Genomic DNA, 19,669 nt, shown 5'->3' with positions numbered 1-19,669 from the left:
GCATTACCTGCAGTCTCCAGGATCCATAGTCTGAGCAGGACTTTCTGTCGACAGCTAACAGCATGATCTCAGTCCGTCAGCTGACATTCACGGATATTACAGTAGCTCCCGTGTTGAAATTCTTTATTAGTGATGCGCTGTCTGTTGCATTTAGCCCAGATCCCCTGCAGGTGTCCTGATAGAGCTTCATGTCGGCTGGTTCATGGTGAGGAAATACTGGCTCTTGAATCAAACGAGGATGACATTTTATTTTAAAATAAACTGGATGAGATAATGACGTGCATTAGTGTGAGACAGAAACCAGTCAGACAGTGGGAGGGTTGCTATTAGATCTTTTATCACAATTTTAATAATCAAGAAACTCCAATCAGTATAAAAATCCCAACATTAATGCATACATTGCTTTAGGCACTGTACATGTATAGATCCACACACTTCTCTAGCAGGTACAGCGATACTTTACAGCTTCGTGATCCGAGCACCGAAGACAAATTCTGGAATTGGAACGGAATTAACATGCTTCTGAAGATAGCAGCCCCCTAAACGAAGTCAACAACTATCTGCATTTTAAAGTGAATTAATATGGTTTGGGACATCAGAAGCTGAATATTAATACTTAAATAGCTGCATTTAGTTGAACAGTTTCAAGACTCAACAGTGTTATTTTATATGAAAAATAAAAGGTTATATACAAAAAATTACAGGATGGCATACACCAGGCTACATTAACACCGTCACTATCGTTAGCATTACATGTTGCCAAACAAAGGCTAGGTTCTACTTTTTTTTTTAAGAAGCATTTCTCTTCTACAATATTTGGATATATTCACAGCACTGTGAGGACAAGCTAAGAACAGCCTTTAGGGATTTTATTTGTATACTGCTTCACAAGCACCCCATGATGACAAGACTCTCCACAAGGCACGGTGCATTTCACATCTATCCAGAAATCAAAAGCATGGGATAATAAATCTATACAAAGACTATACACACGATGCAGCTGTGGGTGCGTCATTTATTGGACCTTCGGCCTCAGTCTGCTCAGGGTTTTATCCATCTGCAGCATGACGGCGGCGTCCTGGGGACGCTGTCTTGACGACGGACGAGTGGGGATGGGCTCCTGGTTCACAAAGAGGAGGTTGTGGAGTCCACCACCTCACGGCCATTACAGACGGCTGGCATGTAGTTAGAAGCTGATCCTGAGAGGACAGAATGAATTCTGATTTGCAAAACCACTTGTGAAAACACTGAATTAGTCCCTAAATGTGATGACCGCTGAACAAGTCCTGATCCTCACGCATGCGAGGGCGCAGTGTGTGACATCACACGCATTTTTACAGTGAAACAACTGCATTTTAGTGTAATTTTGCTAAGTATCTTCATGATAATTCTGTTAGTTGTTAAAATTTTTAATGCTTCTGGAAACCTGGAAGAAAACTGACCTGTCCTCAGGTTCAGTTCTCCGTGTAAATGGGGATTAATCAGTCTGTTAACGGCTTTAAGACGACACCGTTTCTTTTGCGACATGAAAAAACAATGACTAGATAGTTGCGTATGGCTGCCACACACTGGCTGTGAGGGAGGCTGGTACCTTTCGAGTAGCTGGAGCTGGGAGCGGAGGCAGACACTGTGGCGCTGAAGCGGCTGGCCGTGACCCTGAGCGAGGCCACGTTTTTCTGGGGCTGAAACAGGATGATGTGAACCTTTGGAGCGAAGAGGCAGCCGAGCACCACTGAGCCGCTGAGAGAGACGGAGATACACATGGTGGTGGTCTGCACCTGTCATGAGGAAGAGGAGGATGCCATGGATTTAGACACAAAGGGAATACCAAGTTCATGGGTTCACGAGAAAAAAGGAAAGATCCAATGCCTTCCTCTTGTCTTTGACACCATGTTTTAGTAGAAATTTGCAAACGTATGCAGGAGGAAAGGCGAGCCCAGTCACACCAGCGTATGTATGTGATGATTTTGGGCATCAGTCCAGTATGAAGAAGGTGAAATAGTAGCTGTAGTGGAAATCCAGGCCCATGTTAGTCATGTTTCAGCAGTTAATATGAGCTGACTGCTGGGGTCAGCAGCAGCGTTTTCTCACCCCGCTGGTTCCCCCCGAGGTCCAGGAACTCCTGTTTGCAGAAGTCACGGCGTGATATGAAGTCCCTGCTAAACACGCCTCATCACAATAACAACACGGTGCCGAGGACTGCCAGATTAAGTCCTGGAAAAGACTCCAGTTGCGTTTAAGGCTGATGCGGAAACGGCTTCAGTGGGTGGGGAAGCAGAGGACGGGGCTACTTTACCAGGGAGATCTTTAATAAAACATGCCACCTCAGTAATGTCCACAATTTTATGAATCTACCATCAAATATCTGTTATTCAGAACCACATCTGTGTGTGAAGCTGCACACGGGCGATCGGGACGGTCGGAGGTACCGGTTCGTCTGATCGTGGCTGACATGAAAAGCCTGCAGCGCCTCACTATGATTCAGAGCTGGCGCGATCCAATCTGTTTGCACAACAAAGGTCTCGTCGCTGACCAAACGCCGCGGCAGCGCTGCGCTCCAGTCTGCCTCCAGGCACCAGGGCTCACAACTGTGTGGTTTTTTTCATGTTTGCATCACGCATGAAGAGACACACGAATCCATTGCTGTGATACATTGAAACTCTGTAGTATCTCTCTGGGGTAGAAAAAGAACAGAGAAAGATATTCAGCGCTACTGCTTTAGCCATTAGCCAAATATTATTACTCTGCAGAAGATATGTCACAGCTCCACTGAATATTAGAGGCCACTGTAATAAATATCGCCGGTCGGTTCCTCTTGCGGGCTCACGGCGGCTGTGGCGAGATCTCCAAAACCTCTTTTCACCTGCGGTCTGTCATTAAGTGTGCGTTCACGCTGTGGGAGCGTGTGAGTGCGGTTAATTATTCCTGCCTGTATATTTTCGGTCTGATCTACTTTCCGCTCTTGCCTTGAAAGATCCTTCGTGTCACATGAAAGGAAGGAAGGGGGGATCTTTCCTTTCATGGGTCTGGCTGACAATGATCAAGAAGAATCAGGAAAATAAGCTTTTCCACCCCATTTTCCTTTAGGAATGATGCACAGGCTGGAATTAGTCAGTTATTATTATGGATTATTATTTGCGATGCCGGCGTTTGAAGATTCTAAAACAAAAAAACGGGCGACCTAAAAGCCGACTGGGAGGTAGATTACCCTGTAGTCGCTGGCGGTGACGTAGAAGATGGGCTGGAAAGCGAGCCAGATGATGCAGGTGGTGTACATGGTGAAGCCGATGAACTTGGCCTCGTTGAAGTTCTCGGGGCACTTTCGCGTCTTGAACGCGTAGACGGTGCAGAGGATGATGAGGACGCAGTTGTAGGTCAGCGACATCAGCATGCTGCTGTCCTTGCTGTTGCACTTGAGGATGACCACGTTCCTCCGCTCCGAGCTCACCTCCTTGCGGACCCCGGGCACCTCCACCATTAACCAGATCAGCGCCACCAGCAACTGGCAGGAGATAAGAGCGCTGCAGATGGCTAACTGGGAGGCGGGGCTGATGAAGCGCGGTCGCTGGGCTCCATCTTTCACGCCGCTGAAGATGCGGGCGATGCGGTTGGTCTTGGTGAGGAGAGCCGAGTAGCAAACGGCGAACGACGTGCCCAGGCCAAGGCGGCGAAGGGTGCAAATAACGGTGGAAGGTTTGGCGATGTAGATGAAGGTCATGAGGTAGCACATGAGCACTCCCGACAAGAGGATGTAGGAGAGTTCGCGGCCACTGGCTTTTACCACCGGAGTCTCATTGTACTTGAAGAACAGGCCCACAACCGACAGCGTGCACAGGATCCCGAGGCAGGAGATGGTGACGGGACCAATGGCCCAGGCGTCCTCCCACCGGATGTACTCCTCAGGCAGGTCGTAGCAGCCGGTCAAGTTCTCCAGGGGCCACTGACCAAAGCTGCAGTCGGCACAGGTGAACTCATCCTCCAGGTACTGGTAGGGCTGGCAGGGGATGCAGATCCAGCAGCACACGTCTCCAGGCTGCATGCTCTTCACCTCGTTCTTCCTGCAGGGGTCGCTGCACTGGGACGTGGGGGGTACGAGACCACGCCAGTGTATGAGGTTGGTTTTCAGGGTCAGGTTCTGGTCCCAGAAGCCGACTTTCCTGTACACGAAGTTCCCGTCCTCCTTGTGGTAGTGGAAGATATTGTAGCGGCTGATGCTGTCTCCGAAAGAATCAAAGCGGACCATGTTCTCTGTGTCGGCAGGGCGGAACGGCGCTGGTAGGGGGCAACAGCACAGAAGCGTTAGTTCCCATCAGACCAAAGGAGAGCCCAGTCAAAACAGAAGGCCGCGAATATTGGGACAAGGTGGTGAAAATATGTGAAAAAGACGTTAAAGCTTTAGGATTGGAATAAGTCTATTTTATGGCGCATGAGAGTAGACTTGAGTTTAGGTTTTATGTTATAAAATTGAAAAGTGAATAGAAAAGCTACACTTTAATACACAAGAAATGGACGTTGCTGCAGCTTATTCTGGACAGGTCATCTTGGCAGAGCGTTTTTAGAGCTTTTTTTTAGAAGAGGGCATGATTATGACAGAAAAGGGGAACCGTCTTTTCCGACTAGAGTAAGATAAGACACACATTCCTCTGTTCTTGAGGAATGAGCCTTGAGGCCCATCAAAATATTCAAATCTAATCTAATTATAGATCGGTTCAGCTGGCCCCTCCCCTCTGTGGTTCCTCCATCACAATTACGTTATTTCTGTTAATTGAGAGAACAGCAGCTAACAGCTGGAGAGGGAAACCGCTGAAAGTCTCCAACACAGCAATCCGGTGTTATAGTGCTAAATGGATTTATAGTTAAGTCGTTACGATGGATCGACGGATGTAATCCCATTCTTAACAATTTTTAAAAATCAGGTTTCTAACTAATGGACTTACAGTCCAAGTGCTGCTCTCACCTTCAAATCTGGTCTTCAAGATGAACTCCTTGTAGAACCTTTTGCCGTTACCTGGTTTCATGGCATCGCAGACTTTGGAGGTGTTGGAGCACACGGCCTGCCTCATGTTGTGCAGGGCGTAGGCCATGGCGTAGACCGCGTTTACCACAAACATTATTTTCGACTCCTGCTCAAACTTTTTGTCCCGTAGGCTGTGATCGCTGCAGCCGGGTTCCTGCAGGCTGCACTTAAAGTGGTCCTCCCAGAACTCTTTGAACCACGGGTTCCTGGCGTTGGTGTACGGATTCAGTTTGGTAAAGTAGTCTTCGAACTCTCTGATCGGGTAGGACGCCAGCTCGATGGTGAAGGCGCTGTCCGCCGCTTCCTTGCTATCCCGCACCACGCTCTCCTGCGCCCCCCACCCGTCGCTTGCCACCCAGGTGAAGGTGGCGTTCATGCGCGTGGCGGCCACCAGCAGCTCGCGGGCGTCTTCGCTGCGGGTGAACAGGATCACCACCCGGGCGTTGGACTTCTGCTGCAGGGTGCGGATGACATTGTCGTAGCCCTGGCGGCTCATGGAGCGACTCACCTTGGCGGAGGTGGCGATGCAGATCTGGCGTGAGCGGGCTTCCTGCTGGAAGGCGTCGATGCCGGTCTCGCCGTAGTCGCCTTCTGAGGCCACCGTCGACACGTACGTCCAGTTGAAGTAGTGGAGGATCTCCGCCATGGCCTTGGCCTGGTAGAAATCGGGCGGCACGGTGCGAGCAAAGTAGTCATAGCGGCTTTTGTCGCTCAGCTTGGAACTGGTGGAGGCGTAGCTGATCTGAGGGATCTGGAACAGGCGCAGAAGGTTGGCCACCTGGAGAAGGAGAAGAAGATTCGACAAATTACATATGGTACATAAGATTAATGGCCCCTGAATAACAGCTGCAGACTGGCAGAGCAATCCAACAATTCAGCGTCTCTCTCTATCTAAAAATGTTTACTGTTCACCCCCCCCCCTCCCCCCCCCCACCACTACCACCCACCACCACCACAGATGGTGCCAGATAACAAGAGCGACAAGGAGGCATAGATAAGAATGTTATCAGTGAGCTAAAAGTGTTCTATTTATTAAAGTCTCAAGATAGATTCCAGGATGCTCTTGCCCACACAGCTGCAAACTGCACTCCTTCTATATTACAGATGAACCACAACATCCACGGTCACCGCGGGGCCCTGTCACGTCATAAAATCGTCCGACAATAAAGCAGATCCGGCGATGTGTTGCCAACGTGCAGGATTCTCTACCAGACGCGGAGGTGATTATAGAATACCCAAGAGCATCAGTGACTCCCTCTTCCCCCAGGCTCTGCATGTATGCCTGTAGGCTTTCCAAACAATGGCATCTCCGTGGATATAATTGGAACCCTTCACTTTATGAAGACTGCATCTATCTGCTACAACCCATGAGAAGTTAAACAGAGCTATCAGCACTTTCTGCACTGCTGTGGAGTGTTTGATATCAAATCTGGACAAACGTTTCAATCGGTGATGAGGCAGTGGGTTTGTCAGGTGGTTTGGGCTTTTGATGACTGACTGACCTCTTGTCATGACAGTTTAATCAAAGAGACCAGGTTGTGATTGGCTTCTCTGCAAATGTCACACAGCTAATGCGCCATTATTCCAGGCAGGGGACCTCACATGATGAAACTAAATCAGTATGTGACATGAAGTGTACTTTAAAATGTAAAAAGCCCAAGCTTACACAATGCGGTACAGCCCCGCTGTGTCAACAGGCGGTTTAGCCCCGCACACAGGCGGGTGGAAACTCGAAAGAAGTAATCAAGCATATTGCACCTGTAGCAATATAATAAAACAAGATAATTTTTACACATTTTCAGTAAATGAAAAACTAATTTCCTTTATTTTTCATGTGAAAATCCCACATTGACACTACCACTGAACATTTTAGCATGTGGCTAGTATATAGTTGCCATTATATTAAGACAAGAACATTTTGTCAGCATTTTTCAGCATTTTCCCTCCTTTGAACATTTTCCTCCAGACACATCCACTTCTTTACTGCTTAGATCAGCCTTTATATGAAACCAAGCGCTTAAATGACCAGACTGGGACTAAGGGGAGGACCGCTCGGCCTTGTGTAGCAACGCAAACAGGCTTTGCTGTGTCTGAGGAATTACTGACAGCAGTGTTGATCTGCGAGTGACCCCAGATTTTAACCTCCTTCAGCTAAAAGCCTCAAGAAAACACAAGCATGGACTCTGAGCTCTTGAGGGGATGAATGAAGTCGATGTGATGCATTTGGACAAGCACGATGTACCCGGCAGTTGTAATCTCCAATGTTTTCATTCAAATATAGGGCAGAGTTCTCATCAAATTACTCACTGAAAGACTTGATCGCTGTTGTTAGCTTCAGTCCGCGCACGATGACTGTTTAACGCTGGATGTCACGTTTAAGGGAAAATCCTCTCAGGGCTTATAGAAGGGCACTTAACCGTTGTGGCGAAAGGAGGGCGAGTAGATCGGATTGATGCGAGCTCTGGAGTGTTTGTAACGTCTGTATTCGCACATCCACAGACTCTGCCTGGTTTATCAATAGACTCTTGTAGTTTTGACAGCACACCTGTCAGGCTGGCATCACAAGTGACAGGAGCCGTCATGCTCACGCAGTGCTTTTCCCGTACGTGTGCAGCGACAGAGGAGGCTCATGAGTGTTTTTCTGTAAATCCAACAAAACTTCCAGACGCCAATTGATTCTGCCACCACAGCATTCGGTGCTTTCATACACTGCTGACAGTTTGACATCAATTTATTCCGCATATCTTTCACAATTGCAATTCATAATTGGCGTATACATCCAGGGACTCCCGGTGTCCCGGCCTAACAAGAACTAAGCCTGGAAAACCATAAATCATAGGAAGTCATATGAGGCACCAATTGGACGCACGCTCTCGCTCCACTGGTTAGAAATCTAAAACTACCCTCAAAATGAGCTCACACCTCTCCAGAGATGAGAGGAACTTTCCCTCCCTGTTCTAAATGAGGGGGTGTGGTCAAACGCTTCAGAACCTTTTAGCATCTAATTCTTTTAAGGGCCACAAATCTGACACATCCTGATTCGATAACGGCTTTGTGTTGACGTGGAGTTTTCCCCGTCTTTGTGATAAGAAAAATGCGCCGCGTCTAAATGAGCAGAGGAGTTCAGGAGGGTCAAGTCCAAAATGATTATTCCCCAAAAACAGCGGTGATACAGCAAAGGAAAAATGTGAGCAATCCCAAGGGAGCGCCAAGGAAGTAGTGAAACACCAGTGCTTATGTCTGTCTTTTTATACCTTAAAACATCCCTCACGCCTCTTTTACTCTTGTAACTTTACTAATTTGTTTTTATAGATGGATTGATTTGGCACGATCTCGTTATAATCCTTCTCTATTGGTGTCGTAAGTTATGATGTTTTTCCCCTTTTATGTCCCTTCTGTCCCTAGTCTCGTTCCTATTGGTGTCTTAGATGTTTCACTTTGGCTTTTTAAAAAGATAAATCGGGTGTCAATCAAGGCCTCAGACTAGTGCGCCACCTAAAGGCCCTTGGCTGAGTTACATGGAGGAAACAGGTACAAAATCTACTTTAAAACTTGTACAAACTACTGAAAACTCCATGAAAACACTTCTTAATTCGAGTAAAGCTAAAGCTTTTCCGACAGTTTTCTAGTAAATGCAAAAGTATTAGGCAAATTAGACTGTAGTCCTGGATTAGATATATTAGATAGATTAGATATATTTCCTGTTGACTGTGGATGGATACGTCATAATTTACACAATTTAGCAATACATTTGTTGTTTCTGACATAAATTTAAATCAAACCCAAAGAGGGAGGGATGATTGCGCCTAACAGAAACACAATAAAAACACCACTTTTGCAGCGCTCCAGTTATTCAGGCTGGAGTCCACGTGCTTTTAGAGTTGATATAAGCTGCTGAGCATCCTGGGATTTCCAGACAGGGTCCCTTTAGAGAGCAGATGCATCAAGGGAGGACGTGAGACAGCTGGAACATATGAAGTCTCTTACTCATGCGTCTGTCATGGTTTGGTTTTTTTTACATAGAAAGTCCATCTGAACGTCCCCGAGGTGCATGTCAAGCTGTTGTAGTAGAATACCAGCTGAGTGTACAGTGCACCGGCCATCGAAAACAGCTCCAGAAATACTGCACGTCTCATGCATGATGGATAGGAAGGTTTGCATCATTCATCCGAATTAAGAAAAGTAGGACTATTGTTAATAATAATCAAAAGGAACTAGTAGTAGGAGATAAAAATGTATGTGAGCACACATCCTGTGCAATCACCATAATTTATAGCAGTTCCGAGTTAATCTGATTGGTTCTCAGTTTTGTTTTCTTCTCAGAATGACCAACGACGGAAGCGCTGACCACATTCACTTGAAAATCTTTTTTTTTAAACCCCCCCTCCCCCCTCCGTTTTCCGGAGTAATTTCTTTTTCTGCCTGGTTTTTCAGGGTAATGTTTGTTGTATTTTTTTTTACCCAGAATAATTTGCTTTTCTGTTTTTTGGACATTTTCCCCCCACAAAGCACAGACAATAGCCTAATTTATCCATGTCAAATATAGACATTCAGTAATCGTGACTGTAATTTCGGCAAATATTTGCAAACCCAACTAAATAAAGTAAATAAAATGTCATCACTATGGCAGCGGTGCTTGAGACGTCAACACAACTGACATTCAGAATCAGATATCGCAGCTTTGCATCTATAAGATGATCTGAGGCGAAGCAAGATATCAGCTGCATTCCTCAGTTTGACTGCAGCGTCTCTCTCCCTCCCTCCCTCTCTCCCTCCCTCTCTCTCTTCCTCTCAAGATTCATTTTTAATTGGAAATGAGAACAACCACTGTGCAGCGGTGCAACACCTCTGGCGCTCTGCAGACTGATCTCTCATCTCCAAGTTCATCACGGCATTTTCTTGTTTACGCTCCCTCCTGCCTTACAAGATAAAAATATTATAAATTCCAGATGCAGCAGGGGCAGAGCGGTCCGTTCGATCATGTCCAACATCCGGCGCGCGTCTGTCTGACCTGTCTGACCTTCTGCCTACCAGCTAATATGGATTATATTATTCTGAAGCAGCTTCCTTTCAGCTCTTCGTAGCTTCGTAGAAGTTTCCAACTCCTTGAACCTGATGTTGAATGGAGGATCCCCCATTGTTTCATAGGAATACTTCGGAGAAAACAGTGACGTTCTTTGGGTCGAGTGATCGACCACAGTCTTACTGGTTCAATCCCAAATCCCAAAATGTGAAAAGCCACATTCTTTCCTCAGCTTTAACCAGACTGCTTTGTGCGAATAAACCTGTTACTACAAACTCTGGTCTTGAGAGTCAGGTTTAATCACCCCGCCCAGTCCCAGTGCGACACGACCGAAAACTCACTGGCGGTGAGATGGGCTGATAAAATGTACCCGTAAATGCATCCTGGTTTGAAGATATGGGTCAGGTATTTTCAGAGACGGTAACTATTGGCTCGTTTTCAGAGCGAAATTCGGTCTCATCTGAGGCGAGGCGAGGTATCGTGCCACAGAAACTCTGTGAGTTATGCATCCTCCGAATCCTCCCACCTACGGTCTGCACCCCCATGCATAAACAATCAGACACAAACACAGAATCAAATCATCTGCGCAGATCAAATATCCCAACCGGCAGCTGCAGACGAAAACGCGTCGGTTTCTCACATCACGCCACGCTGCTGGGGTGTACTCATGTCACAAAACTCATCATTTTAATTTAGCAGGAATAAAGGTGAGTCTTTTTCATTTCCTTTCCGTGCGTTATTTTTGGAGGAGGCCATTCAGCATTAATTCTCTCCATCCACCGGCAAAATAAGTCGCCTCGCAACCTTTCCAGCTCCTGACAGCAAACAGAAACATCATCCAGACTTCAACGTGCAATAAAAGAACGCCATCATTCCTACAGGCCTGTCACATGCTGGTAGGCACACTTCTGTATAAAATGTAGAAAGGCAGAAAATGAATCCCTGAGGAAATGAACAGTTATGAAACAGACAAGATGAAGGAAAGTGCGTCTGAAAATCGATCAGCTCTCATATTATTGATGGCATGGGTCCGGACTCTAACCCCGTATTTCCTCAGCGGAGTGTCTCGCTTCATTTTGAATAACATCCTGATGTGTTAATTAGAGAAGTGAGCGGCTAAAATTTCCTGCATAAAATGAAATCTACGCATTTCTTTGAAGGGAAGACCAAAAGCAGGACTTTTCCAAAGAAACCCAATAAAGGCAGAGACTTCTCCGGGTTCCTCAGCAGGACACATCAGCCGACTCAATAAACCGCAGCAGAAGCAACAATAACACACTTCAATATGTGGTTGGACAGATGTGAGCCGTTATTATTAGATTATTGAGTTTCAGCTGCACAACTAGTTTGCTCAAAAGTGTTTTCTCTCGAAAGAGTTATTGGATTTTTAAAAATAAATAGAAACTAAAGATTGTTGCGTTGGTGATGATGGCAGAGTCTCCATAAGTGATGTCTACAGCCAGAACCTGAACTGAATATACGGTATAACTCAGAGTCAGTTTCTCGCAACAAATTTAGAGGATTCTTCGCAAGTGAGACTCTCAGCTTTGCTTGGTCACAACTAAAAAATGAGGAACAGCAGGACAATTAGTCTGAGAGACCCTCTCAACCGTGGTGCCTTCAGAGACTGGGTAAATTTGATTCGACGCCACAGACACTTTGTTGCTGTTATGTTCGTGGTTGGGAAATTCGATGCATCCGTAGCGTGTGATGCTTCATTTCGATCATTAACCAACGAATATTGACGTCAGCCGGTTCACAGTCGCCGAGCCAACGTGGTAGGATGGCTCTCAAAGCGCTTCCTGCGGACAAGAAGCAAGAATCCGGTGAATCGTGTGTGGTTTGAAAAGCTCTTTTGAGGACCATCTGGCCCGTCTCCCATCATCTCTCCCACATCTCATCTTTTTTCTCTATACAAGCAGGTGAAAAACAAGCCAGTCAGCCAATGAGATGCTCCCCACAGATGGGAACTGCAGCTCCTCACAAAGTTCCCCGGGTGTATCCCTGGCACTTGTCCCCCCCGCCGCTTTTATAACACTCTCCATCTCCACAAAGTGCTTCTCGGGAATTTAAAAAAAAGCGGCCCCGTAAATGAGTGACCTCTGAAAAGAATCCTGCCACTGGTTTTCTGCTGCTCTCACGGTTTGGTTTGATTCATTATCCTGCAACAGGAAGTGAACAAAGACACCTTTGAGCACCGCTGTATTCAGATTCATAGAAAGAAAAAAAAAATTCAAAGCCAGACGTTTCTTTTGGAACCTACAAGAGCACGTTGTTGCTGAAGGATCGCTCACAGGGACAATTGTTTTCTCCTCTTTTATTCAGGCAGCATCACTGATGAGGCAAACTATTACTGCAGCACCCTGTCTGCCTCTGCTTTTAGGCTTCTGTGGCGAAATCTGCAAACTTTTCCCAGGTTAGAACAGCGTCCAGTCGGACAGTTCCAGTAATCCCCACCAGCTGGACTTTTTCATACATTCATTCATGAAAATAGTGACCCTACATACCTGCTATTTCGACTAGAATGTTTTCAGCATGAGATTCTGCTGGTTATGAGCTCAGCATTTAAATTCACCCCCGTGCTCAGAGGATCTCTACGAAGTCCTGATAGGAATAAATGAATCGATTCATTCTCAAAAAAAAAATCTTCCAGAAAGTTTGGTCAGCGCGCCGTAAACTTGCCGACGTTCCTGGACGCACGTCTGGCTGTTGCTGAATGGACCCCTGCAAGTGGAAACACGGTAACAGTAAAGTATCGCTGCGCGTCTCCACTCTGGCTCATCACACTACAAACGGCCGTCATGGTTTCACCTACAAAATCTTTTAATTGTTGTGCTACTTTTTGTCCATTTTGAATCATATTTTATGCCACAAACTGCTCCTCAATTAAACCAAGATGATACAGCAGTAAAATAGTCATGTGAATAGTGGGGAAATAGTGCAATGTGTTGTAAAATGGCTGTGGCACACTGTCAAGATCTTATACATATTTATGTATCCGTATTGTGGCTGTTTTTTTTCTTTCATAAATCTGTAAAAAAAAAATCCATCTGCTGTTTAACTAATTTACATCTTTCATGAATTCTCAGTAAAATGTCCATATCTCTGGGGATTGACAAGGAATTACGATCACTCTACCTTACCAGGCAGAAATGCCTTTACCCACGGACCCTTCGCAGGAGCAACGCCCGTGGTTTCAAATGTCACATACGCACAGTCACATGTGCACTGACGAAGCTGCGCCGCCGCCGCTGCATATTCATCAGCACGGATGTAGTCATCAGCACGTTCAGGTGTAATATGAAATATTCATCTGGTGCTCAGACACTGTGGTGGGAATACATCTGCGTGTATGGAACCCGCCTGCAGTGTGTTGTTGTTGCCTTTAACTCGGACTATACCGCTTTTGGCTCCTTCAAAATAAACATTAATTCTTATGGTATGTTTGCAGCACTGTTATTAAAGTGCTACTAAAGAGCCAAACTGGTACATTTCTCTCATGGGCAGTGAAACGTGTAACAAGTGTTATTTTTAGTATTTCGTACCCAAATTAATGACGAGTCCAACCCAATGCGCTGCCTGGGAGATGTGGTAATCACTGTGTGTGTGAGAGTAATCAGAATTAATGAATTATGCTCAGATGGGTTGCCTCAGGCAGTCTTTCATGTGTGTGTGAAAGGTCAGTTAGCTTTGCTGAGGCGGAAATGAAGTTGCTGAAAAGGTGATGGACATCTCCCAGGTGTATTTGCCAGATCGGCCCTCGGGGTCAGCAGAAGCGAAGCTGGGGGGGGGGGGGGGGGGGGTTGTATAAGCTGGAATGTAGTGATTGCAGAGAAGCTTTATATCCAATTTTGCTTTTCGAATAGTGGCCCGTTTGCTAAAGATTTAATTGGCCGGGGCCATCAGGCGGTGCTCCTGTCCCCGTTGGTCCCTCGGCTGTATTTGGAGTAGTTGCTCCTATCTTGTGGTTTAAATCTAGTTGTAAACGAGCTCATTACACTGAGCAATGACGAGTTTTCTACGCTGGAGTCGTTCAGTCACGACCGACGCCGTCATGGATTCTCTAAGGGGCATGTGTGAAGCCTCGGGCAACAGCTGACCGGGCTTTATTATTTTGTGGGTTGGGAATGAGAAACTGGATGTTTTTGCAAAGACAGTCAAACACTGCAAAATCTCAGAGGCACAAAACTCTGATATCAGAGTTTGTCTCACGTGAGCGTGAACACTGACGCAAGCGGAGTCTTCCCTCCTTATTGAGTATGACATGGGTGGTGACGGATGTGAGGGAATTTGCTTTACCTGAATGGAAACGTCACTGTAGGACCCTCCAATGACCCCAGAGATTGCCAGTGGGACATCGTTCTGGATGGGCCTGGACCCATCAGGGCAGATGAAGCCAGGGTCTTGCACCTTAGTAAGGGAGGCCCGCACAAAGTCCAGAGACTGCTCCAGGGCGTAAGTGTCTTTTGAGCAGGTGTCCAAGATGTGAGCTCCGAGCTGAATCCCAGGGAGGATGCGATCGCTTGAATTGATCTCGTCAAGCGCCAGGAGCATGGCTTCCAGCCTCTGGATCCCTCTTGCCGCATTGATCTTCCCACAGTCCTCCATCCCCTCGCCTTTGTGGTGCACCGGGAACAGACCTCCGATCACCAAGTCCCCATCCAGGACAATCTCGTGTTTGGTCGCTGGTGGCAATCTGGAGCTGCTCGGCAGGACTCCAAGGATCAGCAGCTCCAGCAGGAATAAATGGAGTGGCCAGTAATGAGCAGGGTCGGCCGGAGATTTGGGGGAGCGCGCTAAGATCAGCATGGCCGGATCAGAGAGCAGCGTTCAGCTGGGAGAAGAAAAGCTGTGCGAAGGTTCAAAGGGTGTGGAGACGGTTGATTTTCAGGTTTTCCTTCAATGGACACGGCATTTCTGAGGATCCCTGCAAGAACGACAGTGAACATACAAATCAGAAGAACCAATTCCACTCATGCAGACTCGCGCAGTGCCCCAGCGGGGAACTCATTCACAAATTCTCTCAACTTCCTTCTTGTATTTTCTTGGGCCAAAACGCTGGTTTTTAATTTAAGGTTTCCTGATGTTTACAGCACCTATCAAGTAAAGTGTAATATCCAGGCTTGTGACTGACTACCACATAGATAGTGGTTCTCCTGAATGGCTGGGGTTGCCATGGAAACATGGTGGCTAAAATAAATATAAAAATAACGGCCGGACTGCAGGCAAAGTGGGCAGCGAGACATCTATGCTAATATAGATTCCTATCGTGAGGAGGCAGCAAGTTTCCTCCACAGCAGGAGTTGTTATGAGGTCTGATTGGGGAGGAGGGCAGTTTCGATAACTGGGGGCAAATCCAGTTTGTTTCTACCAGGCTGGAGGCAGCACTGCTGTCACCGTTACATTCACACCTCTCCGAACCGCAGCAAAATGTTTCCCCACATTTTTTGGGGTCTATTTTGATTTGACAATATTGCGTTTCAGAACTTTTTATCCACCGTAGACCTTTTTTAACACATCCGCATTTAACCTTTTTATGAAAGAACGAGAAAGAACTGCCCAAGATAACAAAAACACCGCAGCTACACCCTTACACCCTTGTGTGTGTGTGTGTGTGCGTGCGTGCGTGTGCACAGGGGCAGTATTTTCAGAGACATCTCCAGAGCAGCCGAACAACAGAGAACGCAACAAGGACGAAAGTGTCGGCAATGCTGAATTTCCCCCTAAGATAAATAATACATCAGACTGAGGGTGAGAAACCGCATGACGCACAGCTGAATCCCAACCAACAGAGGCGCGTAAATCGCATCATACGTGTTTGAAGGCGTGAAATCCGACACAGGCCAAACGCTTGCTGTGTATTTCTTTTATTACATTTGTCCGATTGTTAGACGCGAGGGGAGGAAGTACCTTGTACAGCTCACAGAACTACTCCTCTCTGCTGCCTGTGGGGGCAGATGGGGGCTGTCTGGTGGCCAAAGACTAAGTCACACTGTGAATTAATGGTGCAATGGGGAGCCGCCAATTAGGCAGGCCTATGTAAAGGAGGTCGGCATGAGGCTGAGGGTCTCGGGGAGCCTTTCAAAACCCTTAAGATGTAGAAATGAATGCAGGCAAAGATCCATGAGGCATGAAACACTGCTATCAGTCAATAGATCTGATCGTTATTTCAAGTGATTAATAATGGAGAGCATCATCTTCTCTGGAAAAAGTGTTGAATTACAGCCTAGGATTAGCTTTAAAGCAGCTCCTGTCAGGTTCCAATCACATCTAATTAAGACCGTCTTGAGTTCCAGCCGCTGAGGGTCCCTCTCCACCCAGATGGGAGTGCGGTATTTCCTGAGTAAGGCTACCTCACAAAGAGAAAGCATGTGCGGCGTTCAGCTTTGAACCGTCAGGGATGCGCATGGGGCAGGGGGAGGGGTCTGCCTATAGAATAAATGTTTTTAAAATCAAACCCACAGTGTCTTGATCAACGTATCCCGACTTACTGCAGTGTCTGTTAGATAGGTACAGCTGGTCTCACTATGAAATCCAAAACTGCACATAAGTTTCACTAAAATCACATTAACATATTTATCTCTCGTCTCCTTGACCACTTTATCCCTTTCGGGGTCACGGGGAGTGTGCGGAGGGTGCAGATATGGGTGAAGGCAGGATTCACCCCCGCGGCTGAGTCACCAGTTCAGGGCCATATTGCAAATTATCTTTAAATACAAAAAATGTGTATTTAAATATATTTTGCGTGTGTATTTTGGGGGAGGAGCATTATTAATGTCATCAGTGAAACCAAACCTGCTTTTCACTGAATGATCAAAATAATGCATTTCTGCACGACATCGCTGGGTCCGTCAGTGTCATATCTATAAATCTTTCTATAGATTACCACATTTCCCATAAGAGATGAACTGACAACCACCATCACCCCCCCACCACACACACACACACACACACACACACACCCAAACGACATTGTTAAAAACAGCAGAAGTTCAATTGCAGCCACAAGAAAAACAAGAAAAGGAAAGAGATCAGCACTGCACCTAGATTACCCCCCAACACACGCACGCACGCACGCACACACACACACACGCACACCTGGGAGTGCAGATGAAGGATTTAGGCTGGTTCTCTAGCTGATGGCAGAGTTGATTCTCAGTTTGAAGGCAGATCCAATACAGAGGATCCTTCTGTGTGTTGTGTCTGCCCACCTTCCAGTTTCCTCCAACATTGAAAATAGATGCACGTGGAGGTGAGATGGACAGGTGACCAGATAGAAAAAAAACCCAGCAGGGATAATCTGGCAGCCTGTGTGGTTCAGCTATTCCCAAACTAGCCCCCAAAACACGTTGGCGAGACCTCGGACAACAGGTTGCTGCTTGGCAAAAATACTAACCAGACTACTCTAAAATGTAAGTGTGTGTTCACAGTTTCCACAGAGACACTGACGCAGAAATTCTCTAGAAATTCTCAGAAACGTACCCCTTTCACACACACACACACACCCATACACACACACACCACACACACACACACACACACACACACACACACACACACACACACACACACAGACGTCATTGTTACAAATAGCAGAAGTTCAATTGTAGCCACAAGAAGAAAAAAAAAGAAAGAGATCAGCACTGCACCTAGATTACCCCCCAACACACGCACGCACGCACGCACGCACACACACACGCACACCTGGGAGCGCAGATGAAGGATTTAGGCTGGTTCTCTAGCTGATGGCAGAGTTGATTCTCAGTTTGAAGGCAGATCCAATACAACAGAGGATCCTTCTGTGTGTTGTGTCTGCTCACCTTCCAGTTTCCTCCAACATTGAAAATAGATGCACATGGAGGTGAGATGGACAGGTGACCAGATAGAAAAAAAAAACCCAGCAGGGATAATCTGGCAGCCTGTGTGGTTCAGCTATTCCCAAACTAGCCCCCAAAACACGTCGGCGAGACCTCGGACAACAGGTTGCTGCTTGGCAAAAATACTAACCAGATTATTCTAAAATGCAAGTGTGTGTTCACAGTTTTCACAGAGACACTGACGCAGAAATTCTATGAAATTCTCTAAAAATTCTCAGAAACGCCCCCCTTTCACACACACACACACACACACACACACATTTACATGCATGTTGTCACCGAGCGCAATCCCATTCATGACTGCACGATTACAATGTGGGGGACCACAGGACAACTCGGGTTGTTCGGCGTGATCCGGGGACCCAACTTTACATAAGATGTCCCGGTGTGTGTCGGCAGCCACGGTGAGTTGTTGGATGATGCGATAATCCGATTACAGTAATTGCATTTAATCCCGTTGATCGTCAATAAGCAGACATTCGGTATAACTGGTTAAAGGCGATCTCACAGAAGGCGTCAGGGAGTCGCTACTGAAACGTTCAAAACGATAATAAGTCTTGGTTTCATACCTGTCGATGTGTTTACTCAGGACGCGTTTGTCCATAAGCCCCCGTGCGTCGTCAGGTGGAGCTGCTCATGAAAGCAGCGGATTCCAGATGTTGTTCACTTTGGGCATGTTTGCGGATCTGTTCCCGGCTCTGATGCGCTGCTCACACTGGCACGTAAGAGTGGCAAAAAGAAAAAACAGAACACCAAACTCCCCCTCCGGAGCTCTTCTCCAACTTGTGCCCGCCAGCCACGGCGTGCGCGTCAGCCCTGCACCCCGGGCAGACACTCACACGTCCGTCAGCATCTACAGTGAACAGTGATGCTGCTCGGAGGTTTCTCCTCGACGTTACAGCTGACAGCAGAGTGATCCCCCCCCCAGTCGCAATCCGGGTGTTATAGTGGCGAGAACCGAAACAAGTTTACCACAAAGAGCCGTTGAGGAGCGCACGCATGCAACTGTGCGCCTCCGCGGCGATGCTTCATCTATCTGCGAGCAGCAGGACAGAGGGATGGGGGGGGGGGGGGGGGGGGGAATGATACACAGACCTAAAGTAGCAGAGAGCCTGTGTGCTGTTACAGGGGTGTGTTATAGAGAAAACAAAGTGCATGTTGACACCCAGCATCCTGTTTCTGACTCGTCTTTGCTGAGCTTCTCAACGGCAGCCCAAGATCTATCCGATCGAACCCGCTGTGCAGAGAACAGAGAAGAGACGTGAGCACCAACATGTTCTGGTCCTTCTGTAAAGGCCCCCTTGTCACCGAGGCTGAATCACTCTCCAGATATGCGGCAGCGCGCTTCACAACGTCACACATGGCCATTCGCACACAAAGGGAAGGAAAAGTTCAAGGTTAGAACTAATTAATAAAACAGTGGCCCCCACTGTATCAGTGTGGGTGACAAACATCATAATGGCGTATTTACAGCACGTTTTTTTTAGATCGATCTGCACAATAACAACCCGTTTGGCTGGTTCGCACCAACATATGAACTATTTAAAAGCCCTGTCCAGAAGAAATTGCAAGCTTTACTTCTCCATGATAATGAAGCGAACCACAAGGTTTGTGCAAAAATATGTGAAGGATGTGTTACTTCTTAACTACAGAAAAGTGGGGGAAAGGCATCTCCAGGATTCCTGCCGCATAATTAGTGCGAAGTGCAGGAAAGGTCTTAGTTTCTGTGCCTTGCAATTAAGCCTGGAAACA

The 19,669-nt window shown here is 46.8% G+C and overlaps 1 protein-coding gene across 4 annotated transcripts; it reads right to left on the bottom strand.

The window, feature by feature from the left end:
* Nucleotides 1-315: 315 nt before the first annotated feature.
* Nucleotides 316-18,974, bottom strand: LOC130524794 (metabotropic glutamate receptor 2-like). Of its 4 annotated transcripts, none has more exons than XM_057031227.1 (6): nt 18,487-18,969; nt 14,340-14,967; nt 4,958-5,795; nt 3,209-4,272; nt 1,592-1,778; nt 316-1,199 (listed from the first exon to the last, which is right to left on the bottom strand). In XM_057031227.1, exons 2-6 carry the CDS (start codon nt 14,847-14,849, stop codon nt 1,126-1,128), a joined length of 2,673 nt encoding a protein of 890 aa, XP_056887207.1. In that variant the 5' UTR covers nt 14,850-14,967; nt 18,487-18,969; the 3' UTR covers nt 316-1,125. The 4 variants fall into 4 exon arrangements, 3 of the variants coding, with proteins under 3 accessions (XP_056887207.1, XP_056887210.1, XP_056887209.1); XM_057031230.1 differs by lacking the exon at nt 18,487-18,969 and adding an exon at nt 17,252-17,481; XM_057031229.1 differs by lacking the exon at nt 18,487-18,969 and adding an exon at nt 17,139-17,447.
* Nucleotides 18,975-19,669: the final 695 nt, after the last annotated feature.

This window comes from Takifugu flavidus, chromosome 4 (assembly GCF_003711565.1).
Source record: "Takifugu flavidus isolate HTHZ2018 chromosome 4, ASM371156v2, whole genome shotgun sequence".
NCBI classification, from domain to species: Eukaryota; Metazoa; Chordata; class Actinopteri; order Tetraodontiformes; family Tetraodontidae; genus Takifugu; species Takifugu flavidus.
This window is presented reverse-complemented; position numbering and strand designations above follow the sequence as displayed.

What these genes read in the sequence shown, in the direction of transcription:
- LOC130524794 (XM_057031227.1), bottom strand. Translation starts at nt 14,849, where the DNA reads ATGCTGATCTTAGCGCGCTCCCCCAAATCTCCGGCCGACCCTGCTCAT. An exon ending in TCACCGCCAGCGACTACAGG is followed by an intron (nt 1,779 to 3,208) that starts GTAATCTACCTC and finishes TCCTCATGACAG; the next exon opens with GTGCAGACCACCACCATGTG. An exon ending in CAGCTCCAGCTACTCGAAAG is followed by an intron (nt 1,200 to 1,591) that starts GTACCAGCCTCC and finishes CTGTCCTCTCAG; the next exon opens with GATCAGCTTCTAACTACATG.